General features: G+C 43.7%; 1 protein-coding gene across 3 annotated transcripts in view; it reads left to right on the top strand.

Annotated features, from left to right (window-relative positions):
- HMGCL (3-hydroxy-3-methylglutaryl-CoA lyase) overlaps positions 1–14,399 on the top strand; it is a 29,534-nt gene extending 15,135 nt beyond the window's left edge. For all 3 annotated transcript variants that reach the window (XM_068275853.1, XM_068275854.1, XM_068275855.1), the window contains 5 exons: positions 4,435–4,583; positions 7,035–7,098; positions 7,190–7,378; positions 11,511–11,636; positions 13,485–14,399. In XM_068275853.1, coding sequence (XP_068131954.1) covers positions 4,435–4,583; positions 7,035–7,098; positions 7,190–7,378; positions 11,511–11,636; positions 13,485–13,586 — 630 coding nt within the window. In that variant the 3' untranslated portion in view covers positions 13,587–14,399. The remainder of the gene's footprint in view (positions 1–4,434; positions 4,584–7,034; positions 7,099–7,189; positions 7,379–11,510; positions 11,637–13,484) is intronic.
- Positions 14,400–19,647: the final 5,248 nt, after the last annotated feature.

The raw sequence follows: 19,647 nt of genomic DNA, 5'->3' as shown, positions 1-19,647 counted from the left end.
TAGGTTAAAGTAAATTCTGTAATGCTATTGGCATAACCGAATTCAGCCATAGTGAATTTTCTTAAAGCCCAATTCACGCAAAAAAAAATATTTCATTTTGCATGGTGTAGAAATGGGCTAGAACAGAGTTTCTCAGGCCTGTCATCGTGACTCCCCAGCAGTGCATGTTTTGCAGGAAACCTTGCCTATGCACAGGTGGAGAAATTAGTGCCTCAGCTAGGTGGATTCCATGTAGCTGAGACACTAATTACCCCACCTGTGCATAGGCAAGGTTTCCTGCAAAACATTCACCATTGGGGAGTCATGAGGACAGGTTTGAGAAACACTGGGATAGAACCTTTTGAGGGTTTTTATTGCTGTCAATATCCACACTGGAGAGATTTTCTTTCAAATCTTGTTTCTGGACCATGGAAGATGCTTTGTAAATTCACCCGAAAGAAACTGGTGATTCTGGTGATGGTAAAATGGGGACAGCAATAAAAATTAAATGGGATTTTATTACTCCTTCCCACGCTATAATTCTTTTTTTGGTACTTATACTTATCCGTTAGCCGGGCGCATCCTTTAGGTGGCGACAAAACTCCACCAGAGTTACATCTTTCCCTACTATCCATGTCGGCCTGGAGAGGGAATAGTAATTAGCGCCACCTGCCGGATGCGCCCGGCTAACGGATAAGTACCCTTTTTTTATTTGTTGCTATTTCTACGACTTTGGAAAAGGTTTTTCTGTGTACAGGAAGTGGTTGGAATTCTCATGGCTGGTGACACAGGACAGGGAAAAAAAATCCAAAAGCTTTTCTAGCCTCTTATCATACTATTTAAAACTTCAACATTTTTTCTGGAATTGGGCTGTAGGCTACTTTTATGTTGGCGCAGAAAAACTGGCCATTTTTCAGATCAAAAGGCAGCGGATTAAGGCTGGTTTCACACCAGGACGTTGCGTTTTAGGGGACGTTATGGTCGCATAACGTGCCCCTAATGCAACGCCTGGTGCTCCCTGCTTTGGACGTCAGAGTGAGCCGCGTTGTGCAGCTCACTCTGGCGTCCGTGATGCGTACTCTTGTGCGCATGCGGCATCACGTGGTCCCGCCGGCCAATCGCTGCACAGAGCGGCCGCTCCAGGAAGTAAACATTGCACGTCACTGAGTGCAGTGAATATTAATTAGCCATGTGCCTGGCCGCTCTCCGCTCCTCCCCAACGTTACTGAGCATGTGCAAGCAGTCTAACGCGGCTCTGTCGCTTATAAAGTACTACATGCAGTACGTTGTCTGGTGGCGCAGCGTTACTATGTAACGCAACGTGGTACTATGTAACGCAACGCGGGCACTGTGAACAGCCCATTGAATTTTCATTGCTGTGCGGTGGGGTGCGTTACAGGCTGCTCTAACGTGCGCCTGTAACGTCCCACTGTGAAACCAGCCTAACTCAAGATTTATTCATACATGTCCGCTGCCAAAAAAATCATTGCTTCCATTATCTTTCATTCAAATTAGCAGATTGCCAACCCATGTATAACATGTCCAGTGTAATGCACATAATGGTGTTCCCTGTGTCCGCAGGTTCCGTGCCCTGCATGGTGACAGTACTGGCTATACCATGTGTGCCAAGAATCCATGCCAGTGTGGGCCTAGCCTTAGCAGTATTCATTGCCATTATCCTTCACAGTTCCTGCATACCAGCTGTGAATAGGCCATGCTAGCTTCACTGCTTTTATACTGAACTTCAACATTTTGATTGTTGTTTTAATTACATCCATCGGAAACGATTTGTAAGAATAACTACACTTAAAAAAATGCATAGGGATAATTATGAGGTTACAGAGTCAGTTTAAACCTTGTAGTGATTTAGACAAATTATTCAAGCAGAGATCAGCACACACCATGTAGCTTGTTCGTTGACAATATTAGCAGTTACTGCATGTGCTCTAGATCTGTGGTCCCCAACTTTTCCGTCCCGGGGACCAGAATGGGGGGGGGGGGGGGGGGGGCGCGGGTGTTTGCGCAACCTAGTGGACAGTGTCGTGCGCAGCGGGTTATGAGGGGAAGGAGGCTGGGGTGCGGCTGCATAGCTAGCATAGTTGCCCCAGTATAGGGAGTTTAGTTGCCCCAGTATGGCTGGTATAGTTACCCTAGTATAGCTAGTATAGTGCCCCAGTATAGCTAGTATAGTGCCCCAGTATAGCTAATATAGTGCTCCAGTATAGCTAGTATAGTCCCAGTATGGATAGGTAGTGCCCCAGTAAAGTGCCCAGTATGGGTAGGTAGTGCCCCAGTATAGCCAGTATAGTGCCCAGTATAGTTAGGTAGTGCCCAGTATAGCTAGTATAGTGCCCAGTATAGCTAGCATAGTGCCCAGTATAGGTAGGTAGTGCCCAGTATAGCTAGTATAGTGCCCAGTATAGTGCCCAGTATAGCTAGTATAGTGCCCAGTATAGCTTCCTAGTATGGGTAGGTAGTGCCCCTCCCCCCTCCGCGGCCGCCGCTCCTGTTACCTTATCATGAGCGGGCGGCCGCTTGTCCGATTAGAATCCCCCGTAGCCGCTCTCCTCAGTGGCATCTCCTATTACAGCAGCACGCTCGGCGGCTGCTGTGAAGAGGAGGAAGCGGTACAGCGGCTTCCTGTAGCGGTGATATGCATCGCCATTACCATGGGAACCGCTGTACCACATCCTGCTCATCACAGCAGCCGCCGAGCGCGCTGCTGTAATAGGAGATGCCACTGAGGAGAGCGGCTACGGGGGAATCTAATCGGACAAGCGGCCGCCCGCTCATGATAAGGTAACAGGAGCGGCGGCCGCGGGGAGGGGAAGAGCGAGAGGCCAGACCTGCTGCGGCCCGGTGGTTGGGGACCTCTGCCGTATGGCACACCAGGCAACATCTCGCGGCACGTGTGCCGCGGAACAGTGGTTGAAAAACACTGCTCTACATGATTTAGAAGTGTCGTATAAAAGAGGTCAAATTAATAATGGGTTGCCGGGGGGCTGCATGCTTCTTGGGAGTGTTAGAGGTATCCCGTGTGAAGACAAAAATGCAGAATATTCAGAAGAATGGGTGATGTGAAGCAGCATGGCAAGCTGGTCATCCCTTCAGACATGGCTAGGAAATTGTCCGTGTGCCATAATGAATTGTGTTTTGCTCAGTATAGTAAATTAAATAAATTTGCCTCCAGTGTTTTTTCTTGCTAATTGTCGAGTTCTGCAAGGTTAGTAAATCAGATCCATCCTGTTGCTACAAAGTTAAGCCTGCATGTTCACTAGAGATTATTGATAGATGATAATTATGGCATAAGGAAACCAGGTTCTATTCTCCAAGCTTTCGGTTCACTCCAAATAATCGCCATCCCATGAAAAGGAATTTTATGGATTTTGGATTATACTAAAACCCTTAACATGTTATGCCTTATGTAAAATAAATTAGGGGTATGGATTAAAAGCATAAGAAAAAGCTGATGTGAAGGAAATACTTGGCAAACTAAGAAATGAGAGACCATGGAATACAGAGGGAGAGAGCTGCGATGAGTTGGCTGTGAGTAGTTAGGTAATGGTTAAGGCGGGTAATTTTCAAAAGGGAAGGCACTCTGAGCACCTTTCATGGGTATGCCTTTAAGCCAGACGACTTCCAACAAATTCATGCTATGACCCCTCTGGAGGAGCCTCTTGCAATGGCCATGCGTGTCACTTCCTTTTCCTGCTTCATTCAGTGATGCACTTCTCTAACAGAGAAGACAGGGGTGACCTGGAAGTTATAACATAGCCAAGATAGCAGCAGGCGATTTTTAAATTGCAATCGAACGAAAACTATTTATTGTAGCAAGGTGATTCAAGCATCACATGAAAGAGGAGAACACAAGCTACAGAAAGGTATACATCTTTAAGTAATTTGCAGTACTGGTCGGAGTCTCTTTAAACATGGTAAAGGTAGATGAACAACTTTTACTATGTGAGAGAGAATACCCCTGAATATAGCTTTGAACAATAAAAAGTCGGAAGATTTTATCAGATTATTGGAGCTCAGAGCTCAGATTGGTACTTCCTTTTGGTCATTGTAATATCATTGCAAATATTTGCCAAAATGTTCTTGTGGACTGTATAATGCATACAAAATAGATTGATTTGTTTGTGATCAGCATCAGATCCTGACATAAATTTGCTTGATAAATGTCCTGGTGTGCCTTTATATTCAGTTTTATTATCAGAATGACCTCACTGAAATCCTGTGGGATTGATTATTACTCAGAACATATCAATAGCAAACAGTGAGGCAGATTTATCAGCACAGGTGCACAGAAGCCTGGAGGAAACGTTTCACAGCTTGTGAAAACAACGAATCAGAATCCTTGTATCATGCAACAGTTGAATCCTGATTGGTTCCTTTAGGAAGCTGCCCCTTTGTTTAATATTAACCACTAGGACCAAAATGTCTCTGTTTTTGCAGGTCAAATGTGGTGTTGAAGAGGTGGCAATATTTGGAGCAGCTTCTGAACTCTTCAGTAAAAAGAATATTAATTGCACCATAGATGAAAGTTTGCAAAGGTTCAAAGAGGTTACAGATGCAGCCAAAGAAGCCAATATACCTGTCCGAGGGTAAGAATCTCTACTAAGGATGTTGTCCAGGGATATTTCACCTTGGTTATGAGAATACATTTCTTTTTTCCAGGGCTGTGGAGTCGGTCCAAAAATCCACCGACTCCGACTCCTCAGTTTAGGATTCCACCGACTCCACGACTCCGACTCCTCTAATTTGCATATTACAATTTTGTTGATTAAAAGTATGTAACATGAAATTCGTCTCATAACTGCCAACGCTTAGGAATTTTACAAGACAACTGAAGTGAGAAGGATATGTAGACTACTATATTTATTACCTTTAGACTAAAACTAGTCCTTAGTAATAGTACTTGTAAAAGGTACAAACCGGAACAAAGAACATCTATCAGGCCCTAGGCAATGTAAGTGTGGGTACATGTAAGAATGATGTGCAGGTACTCTGCAGGGGAATGAGGAGATTGTAAACAGACAACACCTCTGTGTTCAATGTGCACAGCATTCTCAGTGGATTCCCTGCAGCTCTGTGGGGAGTGCATATGTAGAGTATAGTACTACTGTGTAACAAAGTAAACCTGAGACAGATGAAATTAAAGTTTTATACATACCTGGGGCTTCCTCCAGCCGCCTTCAGGATAATCAGTCCCTCGTTGTCCTCCTCCACCACCTGGATCTTCTGCTATGAGTCCAGGTACTTGAGCCAGTCTGGCGTAGTGCGCATGAACACACTCCACCGCTAGGAGCATACTACACCTGTGCAGCACTATTGCGCAGGTGCAGAATGTTCCTGGCTGTAGGAGTGGCATGCGGCCGGACTGCGCTGACTGGCTGAATTACCAGGACTCATAGCAGAAGATCCGGGTGGTGGAGGACAGTGAGGGACTGATTAGCCTGAAGGGGGCTGGAGGAAGCCCCAGGTATGTATAAAACTTTACTTTTCATCCGTCTCAGGTACGCTTTAATTTGTAGTCCCCAAACCAAATTTTAATAACATATCAAATTATTTGATTTCATCAGCAAAGGGAGTGCATACATTTGCATAAATCAGCATCAGTGCAGAATTATTTCCATCTCATTGACCATCTCTATTAGTGACACAGCTACACATCAGGCTTTATTCTTACAGCATAGATGTTATTTAGTATATATAAGAGATTCCTGTGTACGCATCATATATACAGTCACAATCAGATATGTATATCTGACCTTAAAAATACGGGGACTGCTTTATTGAAGCAGCACAAGTAACTAATTTTGATTGGTTTATTTCATTTTTGTGGACTAAGCACAGCTATTACTGTATATATACATTATTTTTAATGACTATTATCTGAGAAATAGAACATTTTATCATATTTTCTATTTTAATTAGTTACAAATTCATTAGGAGTCGGAGTCGGTGCATTTTTTCCCGACTCCGACTCCGACTCCAGGCACCCAAAATTGCCCGACTCCACGACTCCGACTCCACGACTCCGACTCCACAGCCCTGCTTTTTTCATTGTTTAAGTATAACTGCTATTACCTAACATTACATGTTGGTTGCGAACGAGACTTCAAGCAATAGCGCTACTTTGCGTGGGAGTCGTCGGGGATCTTAAAGATCCGTCATGACAGTCGTTATTGCTGCATGGTGAAAAACGGCATTTGTGTGGTCGTGTGCCTTTACCCACGTCATGATATCACGGAAACGACCACTCGAGGCACAAAAAATGGCCAGTTGTCGGGAAAACCGTCCGTAAAATTGTGATTTGGATACATGGCTTTAAGCTAATGGTGGCCCAACAACATAGCATTTTCATCTGGCTGGCTGGCGTGCTGAAGAACCGGTGCCGAAGGAAGCCATGGGGATGGAAGGATGCCGAAGGAAGATGCTGCATGCAGATAGACAGATGGGAATGCTCCGCTATGTGCACTCTGCATGGACAAAGGTTTCCATTTTATGTAGAAATGGCCTTATATATTAAAAAACATGCACACTTACTTTTTTTTTCTTTTTCCACCCTATCCCTTTTATGCTAAAGTCAAGCAGAGGGGGGAAGTTGTTCTGTGTCAATGCTTTATCATACAGCATTCTCAGATGCTCAGCCTATCACATGATTATGACAACCAGTCAGAGAGCTCCATTCACAGCTGTTTTGATTGGCTGTTGACAGAGATCCTAGGACCGTGGCTGCACACTAGCCTGATGTCAGTGCAGCTGTAATGGTGGAAATAACGAGTGGAATAGCGGGAGGCGATAAATTGAGAGGCACCTTGCACAAGGTCCTGCCTGGAAGCTTGCTAATTTACAATAGGGCCATCACAAAGGGGTCTATGAAAATCTCTGGTTCTAAGGAAGAGACTGAGTTTGAGATTAATGTATGTCTCCTGGAAATTTGTTTTTGGTGTTTGGAAACTGTTCTATCAGCATAATATTCAAGCTTTTAAACTAGATTGATCACATTTATTTTCACAGTTTTTTTGACTAAGCTTCTGGTCATATTACAGGTATGTGTCTTGTGTTCTTGGCTGTCCATATGAAGGAAAAATCTCTCCTAGTAAAGTAGCCGAGGTAATATAATAATATGCAATTTTACTTTTATCTAGTAGGCACACACAGCACATGCATCACTGATACCATTTTCTGTTTTTGATTTGTCTAGGTGGCACTCAAGATGTTTTCCATGGGTTGCTATGAGATTTCCTTAGGTGACACAATTGGAGTGGGCACACCAGGCAGTATGAGAGACATGCTAACTGCTGTGCTAGATGTCGTTCCAGCAAAATCCCTAGCTGTGCACTGCCATGACACATATGGACAGGCGCTAGCTAACATACTTGTAGCTCTGCAGGTAAGAATACGCACAGGAGACTTTCATGCTGTACAAAAAAGAAATCTTCAACCATCAGTCTAGTGGAATTAAAATTTCTTTTTTCCTTATACAAAAAAAATATAATCTCCAAAAAGAGACCTCGATGAATTTTCAGGTGCATTCCAACGATAGTACACTCCAGGCATTCATATAAGCTGCAATGCAGCATTTGTTCAAATATCGAATGCAAGCTTTGCTCAAACAAAGCACCCATAGTGGCAGATCATTGTTTCAGACCTCAGTGTCAGTTTTCAAGCCTGGATTGCTCTAAAGCAGCCTTTCTCAACCTTTTTACCTTGGAGGAACCCTGTAAATAACTTTTGGATCTCAAGGAACCCCTGCAAACAATTTTTTGGTCTCGAGGAACCCCTGCATTTATTTTTCAGGAGGCATGGTCTTTAAATAGGTTAGGCTGCTAATTTCACGATCTCCTATTACACTGCCACTCATTATACTGTCTCCTGTCCCCCCAATTTAGTGCTTCTTGTTACAGTACCACCTATTATAGTGTGCTCTATTATACTTCCCCCACCATGGGGTAAAATGCCAAGGAACCCCTGCAGAGTCCTCAAGGAACCCTGGGGTTCCAGGGAACCCTGGTTGAGAAAGCCTGCTCTAAAGCCAGAGGCAGAGAAATGAACGGTAAACAGTGCTAGCTCTATCACCTCATGTGACACCTCTCCAGCTGAAGCTGAAATGTGACATCAGAGGGTGACATGCCTGCTCTTGGCAACGCTTCATGTCTGTAAAGAGACAGCAGTAAATGGCGAGTAAGGCTGCAAAGAAAATAGCTTTACTAATCGTTTTATTTTCTGTAGCAATCATAATTATTCTTGTTTCATTTCACAACAATAAAATATCTGAAATAGCTTGGAGGATCACTTGAAAGATTAGAGATGATCTTTGTGTGTCCAGACAACCAGCCCAAATACCTCCTAGCTTCCAATAACCACAAACCAATACTGTAATGTCTAATATGGTCAGTGGGATGTTGCTGTATTAGCTACCCATTGCCTTTTACCTTTTAAAATAGAGTGCAAGTTTTTACAGTGGAGCTGATGCCAACCGTTTGGACTTCACAACAATAATTTCTCCATTGGGTTGACCTCCTGTTTACATACAGGGCTATGAAAAAGTACCTGCCCTCTTCCTGATTTCCTCCATTTTAATTATTTCTGATCACCAATCACATTTAGTATAATACAAAAAACAACTGAATGTACATTTCATTATTGTAAGAAAAAAAATTGCCATCACCTACTTTACCACCTATTATACAATCTATTAGAAAAAAGTAATTCTCCCCTGAACCTAATCATTTCTAAACCTAAAAGGCATCCGATTAACAAGACTTGAGTCTTTGGCATTGCTTTTCAGAAACTCTGGTGCACATATTTTATTGAACGGATTTAATGCAAACACATTTGATGGTTTTCCACAGATATGATATGAAAATATCTAGCGGTAGGAATGGTCAATCACATGCAAATTATTACGAGTTGAAACTCCTGCTGAGGTTGGATTAGATTAGTCCATTTTCAAACATATATTCCATATAGTTGCTTACAAAATTTGCATAATCCTGCATCGATTTGTGCATCTCATTGACCATCCCTATCCAGCAGTAATCTGAGTGCTCCAATGCTACCTTTTTTGGTAATGAGGCTTCTGCAGCTAAAAATGGATATCTAGTTAAAATGGGTTAGCTTTATTGGTTAAGTTTATGAGGGTTAGGCTTCAGGAAAGGTGTTAATTATTAAAGTGGACATGAAGATGAATAAAAAAAAAAAGTGTTTTACTTACTTAGGGCTTCTTCCAGCCCCTGCAGCCACTCTGTGTGCCAGCGACACTTTCACTTCTGGAAGTCGCCATCCCCTGCGCCTGTGCGGCCCTGGCATCCCACTGCCTCATTCGCGCTCCTGTTGATTGGAGCATACCGCACAGCCGCAGTAGGGATTTCCTCGTACTGTGCCTGCACAGGACACTCCTGGCCACGAGAGCGCATACAAGGATTTTTTTTTTTTATTATTTCATCTTCAGGTCTGCTTTAAGAAGAGGTTATGGTTAGGCTGCTAAGGGATTTAAAAAAAAAATCTCATAAATAATTTGAAATCAGCCAGTTCAGAAAATAGCCTACCTGGAGGACTTTCTAAACTACTGCCAAGTTACCCAGATCTGGCCGTCCAAGTAATTTCACCTCATAGTCAGACTACAATGCTAAAACAAGTCTCCCAAAACTCTAAATTGTCATCAAGGGACCTACAGCAGGCTCTTGCTACTGTTGTCGTAAAAGTGCATGCCTCTACTATCATAAAGAATATGCACAACTTCAACCTGCTTGGTTGGTGTGAAAGGAGGAAACCTTTGCTCCCTAAGAAAAACATCAGTGCAGTGGCGTAGCTAAGGAGCTGTGGGCCCTGATGCAAGTTTTATAATGGGGCCTCCATAGCACTCCATTCGTAACAATTGATATGGCTCAACAAAACCTGCCAATGGCAACTACAGTGTCAGAGGTGCAAGAAGGGGGTGGGGAACACATTATTAATGATTACTGCTAAAGTATCTATAGAAGTGATTATTCTGAGCACAAGACCAATAGAAAGCTAATACTGTGTTTGAGGGAGGGCCCTGTGGGGCCCCTCTGCGGTCACAACTTCTGCAACCCCTATTGCTACGCCCCTGCATCAAGGTCAGATTGAAGTTTGCTGGAGAGAACATAGACAAAGTTTAGGACTTCTGGAATAATGTTTTATGGACAGATAAGTCTAAAAAATTGAATTACACTATTTTGACACTATAGCAGGGGGACATGTTTGGATAAATCAAATACAGCATTCCAATAAAAGAACCTCATACCAAGTATGAAGCATGAAGGTGGAAGTGACATGGTTTGGAGATCTTTTGCTGCAGCAGGACCTGGCCAGCTCACCATCATAGAATCCACCATGAATTCTACCATGTATCAAAGGGTACTTGAGGAACATGTGTGAAAATCTGTAAGAAAATTAAAGCTGGAGCAGAACTACACAACAATGACCCAAATATACTACTAAATTAACCAAGGACTGGCTGAAAACTAAGAAATGGAAAGTGCTAGAGTGGCCAAGTCAAAGCCCAGGTCTTAATCCCATTGAGCTGATCTGAGTGACTTGAAACTGGCTGTACATGCGAGAAACCTTGAGCATCTCATAGTTGAAAGAAATCTGCATTGGGAATTGGGGCAAACCTTCTTCAGACCAATGGCAGAGACTGGTAGATGGCTACAAAAAGCAACCCACTGCAGTTATTTCAGCCAAAAGGTGTAACACTAGCTATTAGGGGGTAGGGAGCCCTGAATTTTTCCTATACACCGTATACATTTTTGTTTATATATTTTGTTACATATAAACAAAATTAAATCAATAAAATACCCGAGCAGCTTGGGGTGACCCAAAAATCAAGGATCATTTTTGTTGTTTACTTGCACTTAAATCACTACAGACATCTCTATGTGAACATTTATTAATAGAAAACAGAATATTTTTCACAGTTATCTGTAAACATTAATATTGGAGTATGAAATGTACTTCTGATAATTTGCACTAAAAAACGTTTAGTACCGCTTTTGGCATCTGTTTTAGGCTCCCTGCACACTGCAAATCCGTTTTCCGATTCCGATTCCGTTTCCGATTCCGATTCCGATTCCGTTTCCGATTTTCCTTGAATACATTCAACAGAAAAACGGATCAAAAAACGCAGCATGCAGTTAAGATTAAAAATCTGAATCGGAATCGGATGTAAAAACAGATTAAAAAGCGGAATCGGAATCTGAAATGCATGCAGTGTGCAAGAGGCCTTAGATATACAGATGGCATGGTTGCCCACACAGATACAAAGAAAATCTCTCTTTATTAGTTAAAACCATATGAAGAACATTGACTGGAGTATTTGGATATGTCTAATGGTAATTTTTTGTTCCTTTTGTATCATTGCATTAAACATTATAAAACATTATGGACCAGTGTAGGACTTACTACAGTTTACTTTGTATGACAAGTTGTCTATTTGCATCACAGGTTGGATGCTTCATTCTGCATATATGACTTTAGTCCTGTTGTTTTCTTTGTGACAGATGGGCGTACAGGTGGTAGATTCCTCGATTGCTGGCTTGGGAGGATGTCCTTATGCACAAGGAGCTGCAGGGAATGTGGCCACAGAGGATGTGGTGTACATGCTTCACGGCCTTGGAATTAACACAGTATGTAGACATTTTATTTCTATAGGAGTGCTACAAATTCAGCTGTTTTGGCTCTGTTGGCATTTGTTGAAATATTTACAAATTCACTCAAGCGTACTTCTGGTTTAACTAAAAAATCAAGATGTACTCTCATATTGCTAAGGCATAGCTACCGGTTACGTTGCTTATGTAAAGAATCTTCTCCAGAGCCCATATCAGCCAGGTTCTGGCATGTAGCACTGCCCCCTTGCACTGGAAGGCCCAGGCCGTTCTATATTTTACATAAAGCCACTGTCATCTTGTGCAAGGAGTGGGGCTACTGATCACATCCAGACTGATATGGGCTCCTGAAAGTACTCTTTGCACATATGGTGGTGCCAGGTGGCCATAACTTAGTAATATGAGCGTATCATGATTTTTTTTTTCTTAGTTAGACCAGAGGCATTCTTTAAAATTATATATGCTATGTCAGTTAAGTTTTATTTATTTTTCTTACATACGATTTTTTTTGAAAGTTGGCTGAATTGTTTGGCATAGTCAGCTGTCCTCATGCCAGCCATGATAGTTGTGCTCCTGTTTCCATAATCCAGCCTGCCTCTTCTGATGCATGTACCAAGCCCTGGCCTGATGAGGTGGTAATCCGTACATGTAGCAGAAAAGGCTGGCTGGAGAATAAGACATGGTAGCTCTTCTGGCGTAGAGTAGGGAGAGGTGGTTATGGTGTACCAGCATTTTTCAGTATATGATCTCTGCAAGGAAAGAGGGTTGCGGGATAGTACATCAGGGAGGACTTACCCGCTTGGACCACTTCAGAACCCTGGAGGTGCTAGCTTACTCCCTGTACTCCTTTACTTCTGAGGACACAGATTTACATCCTTGAGACATATTGATGAAGTCTCAGAGGATGTAGATGTATGTCCTCTGGACAACTACAGTAGTTGCTAATTACATGAAATGTGAAAGTAAATTATTAAAGGAAGTGGGAATCCAGCCTCTGACAATTGTTCTCTCAGGGCTGGTGCACACCGAGCGGGTTTTTTTGACGTTTTTGCTGCGGATACGCTTAGTCAATGTATCTCAATGGGGTGGTTCTCACCAGAGCGGGAGGCGTTTTGCTGAAACACATACTCCCGGGGTGAGGCATTTTTTGGATTGCGGAGACGTTTCTGCCTCCAATGTTAAGTATAGGAAAACGCAAACCGCTCTGAAAAACGGCAGTTCAGAGCGGTTTTGCAGGCATTTTTGTTACAGAAGCTGTTCAGTAACAGCTTTACTGTAACAATATATGAAATCTACTACACCAAAAACGCTTCCCAAAACTGCAAAATGCTAGGTGAAACGCTACAGAAAAATAAGAAAAGGCGTTTCAAAATCTGCTAGCATTTTGCGGATCTGCTAGCAGGTTTTGGTGTGCACCAGGCCTCAGTGTGGGTCACAATTTAGAGATGTGTCTGTGTCTTTAGTGGTGACAGCTGTAACATTTTGGACTTCAACTCCCTTTTATTTTTGTGGCCACCTGACATGCAGACAGGAAATGAGGAGGACTCTCCCCAAATGAGGATGCCGAGATCAATAAACATCTGGGAGAGGTTTTATGCGCCACATTATGCTAAAGTGAAAAAACTTCCTGGAGTTCCACTTAAAGATGTAGGAGATTGATTTGTAATATCTTGTATGTGTTTATGATTCAATTACGTCTCCAATAACCGTAGAGGTCCCATGGCAGGAGTCGTACAGTGCAGCAGTTATACTACAGAGCATATTAGCATAATGATGATGTTTTTGCATACTCTACTGCAGTCTTTAATTCCCTCTTGTGTGGATAAACAGCACAGCTGAGAGAAGTGTGTGACAATTTGTATTTTCCAGGGCATTGACCTAAAGAAGCTGACAGAAGCTGGAGCATATATATGCAAAGCTCTAGGAAGGAAAAGTAATTCAAAAGTCGCTCAAGCAATATCCAAACTCTGACCTAGAGAGCAGAGACTCTGTACATCCTTAATTCAGCAAACTGTAATTCTACACAACAGAACCAATAAACATCTGATCTGCTGGAGGCTATGGTTCTCGTATATGAAGGATCCGTTCCTGTTTAACACTGTATTATACAGGTAAAGAAATGTTCCTTGACTAGAAGACCACGATCTTGTCATCCTATAGTTACTGTCCTACTGTAAAGACATTGTATAGCAATTGAAGTGGGACAATATGTGAACATTAATATTCTTTCTACAAAATCATTACAAAGAAGTCTGTGATTTTGGAATGATAAAGCGCCCATTCACACTAGAAATCGCAAAACCATTCACACTAGAATTGCAAATCACAATTGCGGCAGTGTGAATGATCCCATAGGGATACGTGTCACATCGCTTTGCTGATTGCCGGCGATCAGCACAGTGATGAAACGCTGCAGGAAAGTGCCCGAGTGTGAATGGGCCTATTGTTCATGACTTGCCAAAAGATCTGTCCATTAGACCACTGCCTTTCTGCCAATTGTACCAGCGGAGAAGAGTGCCCAGCAGACTGCAAATACTGCCCTGTGGTAGGAAGCCTTCCAGTTTCATTACCTTAATAGCGCTCTACTCTGTAACAAAAAGGGCAAATGCTTCCAACCTTCACAAACGGATTACTTACTGGTTATGAAATGAATTGAGAATGCTTCAGTGCAAGGGGGTGGCTGTCACTTTTCTGGGTAAAACATCAAAATTGGTATAAACTATTTATATGCCTCCCCCTTGAGAAAATTGATCTGCTGTACTGTGTAATAAATATTTTATCGAATTCTGTAAATAGAAGTGTCATTTTCTTCACCCCATCTCCATTTGATCAGAAACGTGGGAAACATGTCTGCTGGATATACATAAGTGATAAAAAAAGACCAAAAATATAAGGAAGGGGAATAAATGGAGGTGTACATGTCAATAAACACAAAGTTTATTAATTTTACTTAAAAAAAAGTAATATTTTATTAAAGGGACCCAGAGCAGTGCCCTAAAAAAGAAATTTGGACTTACCTGGGGCTTCCTCTAGCCGTAGGTTGTGAACTCCCTCTGCATCCTCTTCTTCCTTTCCGCAGTCCCGTCAGTAGCTCCAGTAATCCGGCGACTTTGGCTGAAGTTGGTGGTGTGCGTGCCCCTGGGGTGTCATCACGGCGGTTGGTGTAAGCGTCCTGCACATGCACGGTTCAGTCTTTGCAGAACCGCGCAGGACTCTTACGGTGACCCACGTGCTGGGTGCTTGCTGGGGGTGGGGGGAGGGGCTAACACGCAAATTCAGCCGAAGTCACCAGATTACTGGAGTGGCCGACTGGACCGCGGAAGGAATGAAGAAGATTTCAGGGGATTTGTGGCTTACGAGAGGCTGAAGGAAGCCCCAGGTAAGCCCAGATTTCTTTTTTGCTCAGGGTCTCTGATATCAAAAACTAGTATCATTTAAAAGTCACTATGAAATTAGAGTGGCCAAATCCCCTGTCCATAGAGCTCTTACCCCGTACATCACTCACAGATCCACACTCGCAATGCACATCAATAATGATTGATAATTTTGTTGCCCTTATATGATTTAATACCAGTTGGTAATTGTCCGGAGATAATCAGAGGTTTGCAATCTCAACATGCAAAAGGTTCCAGCAAAGCAATAGTTCATGGAAGCAAGACTATGAAGGAAGCATGAAAGGAGCATTTATGCAGGATCGACACAAAGCATTTATGAGGATAAACTGAGCAATATACCGTACTTAGATGTGGATTGTGGATCTACATTGTACTATCAAAACAATCCTGGATAGCTTGACCATGGATACAATGCAAGAGTGCATGCTACATTAGCTCATAAGTCCAACGGTGAATGCCAAGGAGAGGACTGATAAAACAGGTGCCCAGATGCAGAGATAAATATCAGCGTTTGCTCACCATGACTGCAAAAATGTGGTAAAAAATGCACTATGTAAACTTTATTTCAGAATGATTGATCATCTCGGGTTTGTTGGCTGCTGAATATGAGCTTTACTAGATGTAATATAAATAAATTAAAAAAGAAACAGCAGTTTTGTTATTTTTGGTAAGTAATGAGGCGTTTGGCCTCTTCCTCCTCCCATGTGACTATCTTTAAGCTTCTACTTACTCATTGTGGACATAATCGTAACAATAATCCTAGCATTTGTGTAACACTTTTCTCTTGTTGGACTCACGCTTGAGAGCTGCAGCCATTAAGGCCTTGTTCACATCTAAAATCGTAATCGCTGATGCCAGCGTTTTGCTATTTTGTGCGCAATTATTTTTAGCGCCTCCCACTGCTTACCTGCACTTTGCCAATTTTTTTGTAAATCGCTTTTGCAGACCGATTTGTTTTTTAACTTTCTGACGCAAGTTTGGAAATGAACTCTTTGACCGGAAAATAATAAATACAATGTATTTATTCTTAAAAGCGATGAGGAAATTGCCTTTTTTTCAGGCGTTTTGCGATTTCCCTGAACCTTCCATTGAGGCATATCGCCCCAAAAATGGTACAGGCAGCGCGTTGGTGAGTGGATCAGAATCGAACCGCTCATATGGGAACACTCTCATAGGGAATCATTGCACAAGTGCTTTTAGGGCGATTTTTAAAATCGCCGGTGCTAAAAAAAGAGCCAAAAGCGCCCTTAATGTGAATAAGCCCTGATGGCATATTTAATAGGTCACTCTGCAGTGTTAAGGAGTCTTGCCCAAGGCTTAGTGTTGCTATATGACAGTGATGGCTAACCTTAGCACTCCAGCTGTGGTGGAACTACAAGTCCCATGAGGCATTGCAATACTCTTGACAGCTCTAAGTATAACTCGGGGAGGCAGAGGCATAATGGGACTTGTAGTTTTGTCACAGCTGGAGTGCCAAGCTTAGCCATCGCTACTATATGGGAACTAGTATCCAGGTTTCCTGATTAGGAAACATGGATAATACTGTCCAAAGCACTTCAGCACCATTATTTGGAAAGAGAGTCACGGATGTGCGTTCCACGTCACAATTCATGTGACTCTGAAGCACCCTGAACAAGCTATGACAAGTTTTATCCACATGCTTGTTTTGGGTTTGTGATTTAGACTCTACTGCAGCCAAAGAGATCAGGTCTGCCAGGCAACTTGTATTGTTTAAAAGGAAATAAATATGGCAGTCTCCTTCTCCCTCTTGTTTCAGGTTCCCTATAAGAAATAAAAATGAATAAAAATAACGATCCATTACCGTATTTTTCGGACTATAGGACGCACTTTTTCTCCCCCAAAAGTGGGGGGAAAAAGTCACTGCGTCTTATGGTCCGAATACAGGGAGTCCCCGACTTACAAACACCCGCCGATACGAACCGCCGCTGCTCCGCAATGTCGGGGACTCCCTGTGCAGTCCACCCTTTGTCCTCTTGTATCCTCCGCTTGTCCCCATCCCCCGCATTGTAATTAGCGGTATCGGTATAATCTGTTAGGCACCCGCTGTGCAGTTAGTAGCAGCCATGTGTCCCCGCCCCCCGCAGTGTAATTAGCGTTGTCGGTATAATCCTATTAGGCCCCCGCTGTGTAGTTGTTGTCCGCAATGTATAACCCTATAGTGCCCTGTGTATTTGCCGCACGCATTAGTACAATGCCATCGCCCCCCGCTGTGTCATTAGCATCCATGGCTCACATGATCCTAGCAGTCCGCGCTGCTCAGAGACCTCTCTGATGCGTCATTCTTCCCTCTAGTGCCGGCTTTTCATGTCGCGTCATTACAAGTGGCCGGCACTAGAGGGAAGAATGACGCATCGGAGAGGTCTCTGAGCAGCGCGGACTGCTAGGATCATGTGAGCCATGGATGCTAATGACACAGCGGGGGGGCGGGGACAACGCTAATTACACTGCGGGGGGCGGGGACACATGGCTGCCACTAAATGCACAGCGGGGAGCAATCAGATTTATGAATGCTGCTAATTACACTGTGGCAGAGGGAACAACAGAGGACACGGGGACATGCTGAAAACACAGAGGGACAAGCGCTATGTGTGCTATACATAGGGGGACATGCTGAGGACACGGGGACATGCAGAGGACACAGGGGGACATGCAGAGGACACAGGGGGACAAGCAGAGGATACAAGGGGACAAGCATAACACATGGGGGGGGGCAAGTTGAGGACACAGGGGGACATGCTGAGGACACGGGACAAGCAGAGGACACAGGACAAGCATAACACATGGGGGGGCAAGCTGAGGACACAGGGGGACATGCTGAGGACACAGAGGGACAAGCATAACACATAAGGGTGACAAGCTGAGGACACAAGGGGACAAGCTGGGGACACAGGGGGACAAGCTGAGGACACAGGGGGACAAGCTGAGGACACAGCTGGGGACACAGGGGGACAAGCTGGGGACACAGGGGGACAAGCTGGGGACACAGGGGGACAAGCTGAGCTGGGGACACAGGGGGACAAGCTGGGGACACAGGGGGACAAGCTGGGGACACAGGGGGACAAGCTGAGGACACAGGGGACAAGCTGAGGACACAGGGGACAAGCTGGGGGCACAGGGGGACAAGCTGGGGACACGGGGACAAGCTGAGGATACAGGGGACAAGCTGGGGACACAGGGAGACAAGCTGAGGACACAGGGGGACAAGCTGAGGCCACAAAAGAACAAGCATAGCACACAGGGGGCCATGCTGAGGACACAGGGGGCCATGCTGAGGACACGGGACAAGCAAAGGACACAGGGGCACAAACTGAGGAGGTAACAGGGGGACAGATGGGGACTCAGGAAGTCACAAGGAGGATAGGAATAGGACAAAGGGAGGTACAAGGGGAGGCACAAGAAGTACAAGAAGGCCATAATAATTGGGGTGAGAACATCCACAAGCTGCCCCTGGACCATAGACGCACCAGGTTAAGAATATATTTTTTTTCCTGGTTTTTGCCCTCTAAACCTAGGTGCGTCTTATGGTCCGGAGCGTCTTATAGTCCGAAAAATACGGGTATATTTTAATTTGAGAATAACTGCATTTTGAACACCATTCTCAGGTGCAGATCTAAATATACCCCCAAAATCTTGGTAATGATTGGGGATGGACAATGAGATGGAAATACTATATTATTTGGACTATAAGACTCGCTTTCTCTCCCCCAAAAGTGGGGCTAAAAGTCATTGCGTCTTATAGTCCAAATGCAGGGAGTTCCTGAACGCCTGCCAATATGAACCTCCAACCTACCGCAATGTTGGGGCTCCCTGTACTGTGCCCATGCAGAAGGGGGCATAGAGGAGGACACAAGGGGGCATAGAGGAGGACACAAGGGGGCAGAGAAGGACACAGGGAGAGGTACAAGGGGGCATGAGGTACAAAGGGGGCATAATCCACAAGATGCAGCTTCACCATAGAGGCACCAGGATTAGTATATCTTCCCCCCCCCCTGGTTTTAGTCCTCTAAACCTAGGTGCGTCTTATGGTCAGGTGTGTCTTATAGTCCGGAAAATACGGTAGTTCTTGGTTGATGCAGGACTATGCAAATTTTGTATGCATATGTATGCAGCTTGAAAATGGACCAAATGAGGCCAAGATGGGAGTTGAATGGTATGTTTTCAAGCTGCATACATTTGCACACAAATTTTGCTTAATACTGCATCCACTAGGAATTATCTGTATCTCGCTGGCCATCCCTACTAATCCGTTGCTTTGAAATATCCTTTTTTTTTTTTTTTTTTATCTGTCTGAAATTGGGCTTCTTCAGCTTGAAATCCCCTTTTAAACATTTAAAGAGGACCTGAAGTGAGAGGTATATGGAGTCTGCCATATTTATTTATTTATGTCCTTTTAAACAATACCAGTTGCCTCTCAGCCCTGCTGATCTATTTGGCTACAGTAGTGTCTGAATAACATTAGAAACAAGTATGTAGCTAATCTTGTCAGATCTGACAATGTCAAACGCCTGATCTGCTGCATGCTTGTTCAGGGGCTATGGCTATAAGTATTACAAGCAGAGGATCAGCAGGATAGCCAAGCAACTGGTATTGCTTAAAAGGAAAAAATATGGCCATAT

This window comes from Hyperolius riggenbachi, chromosome 3, assembly GCF_040937935.1.
Source record: "Hyperolius riggenbachi isolate aHypRig1 chromosome 3, aHypRig1.pri, whole genome shotgun sequence".
Lineage (NCBI taxonomy): Eukaryota > Metazoa > Chordata > Amphibia > Anura > Hyperoliidae > Hyperolius > Hyperolius riggenbachi.
Note: the sequence above shows the minus strand (reverse complement) of the source record. Positions and strands in the feature narration are given on the sequence as shown.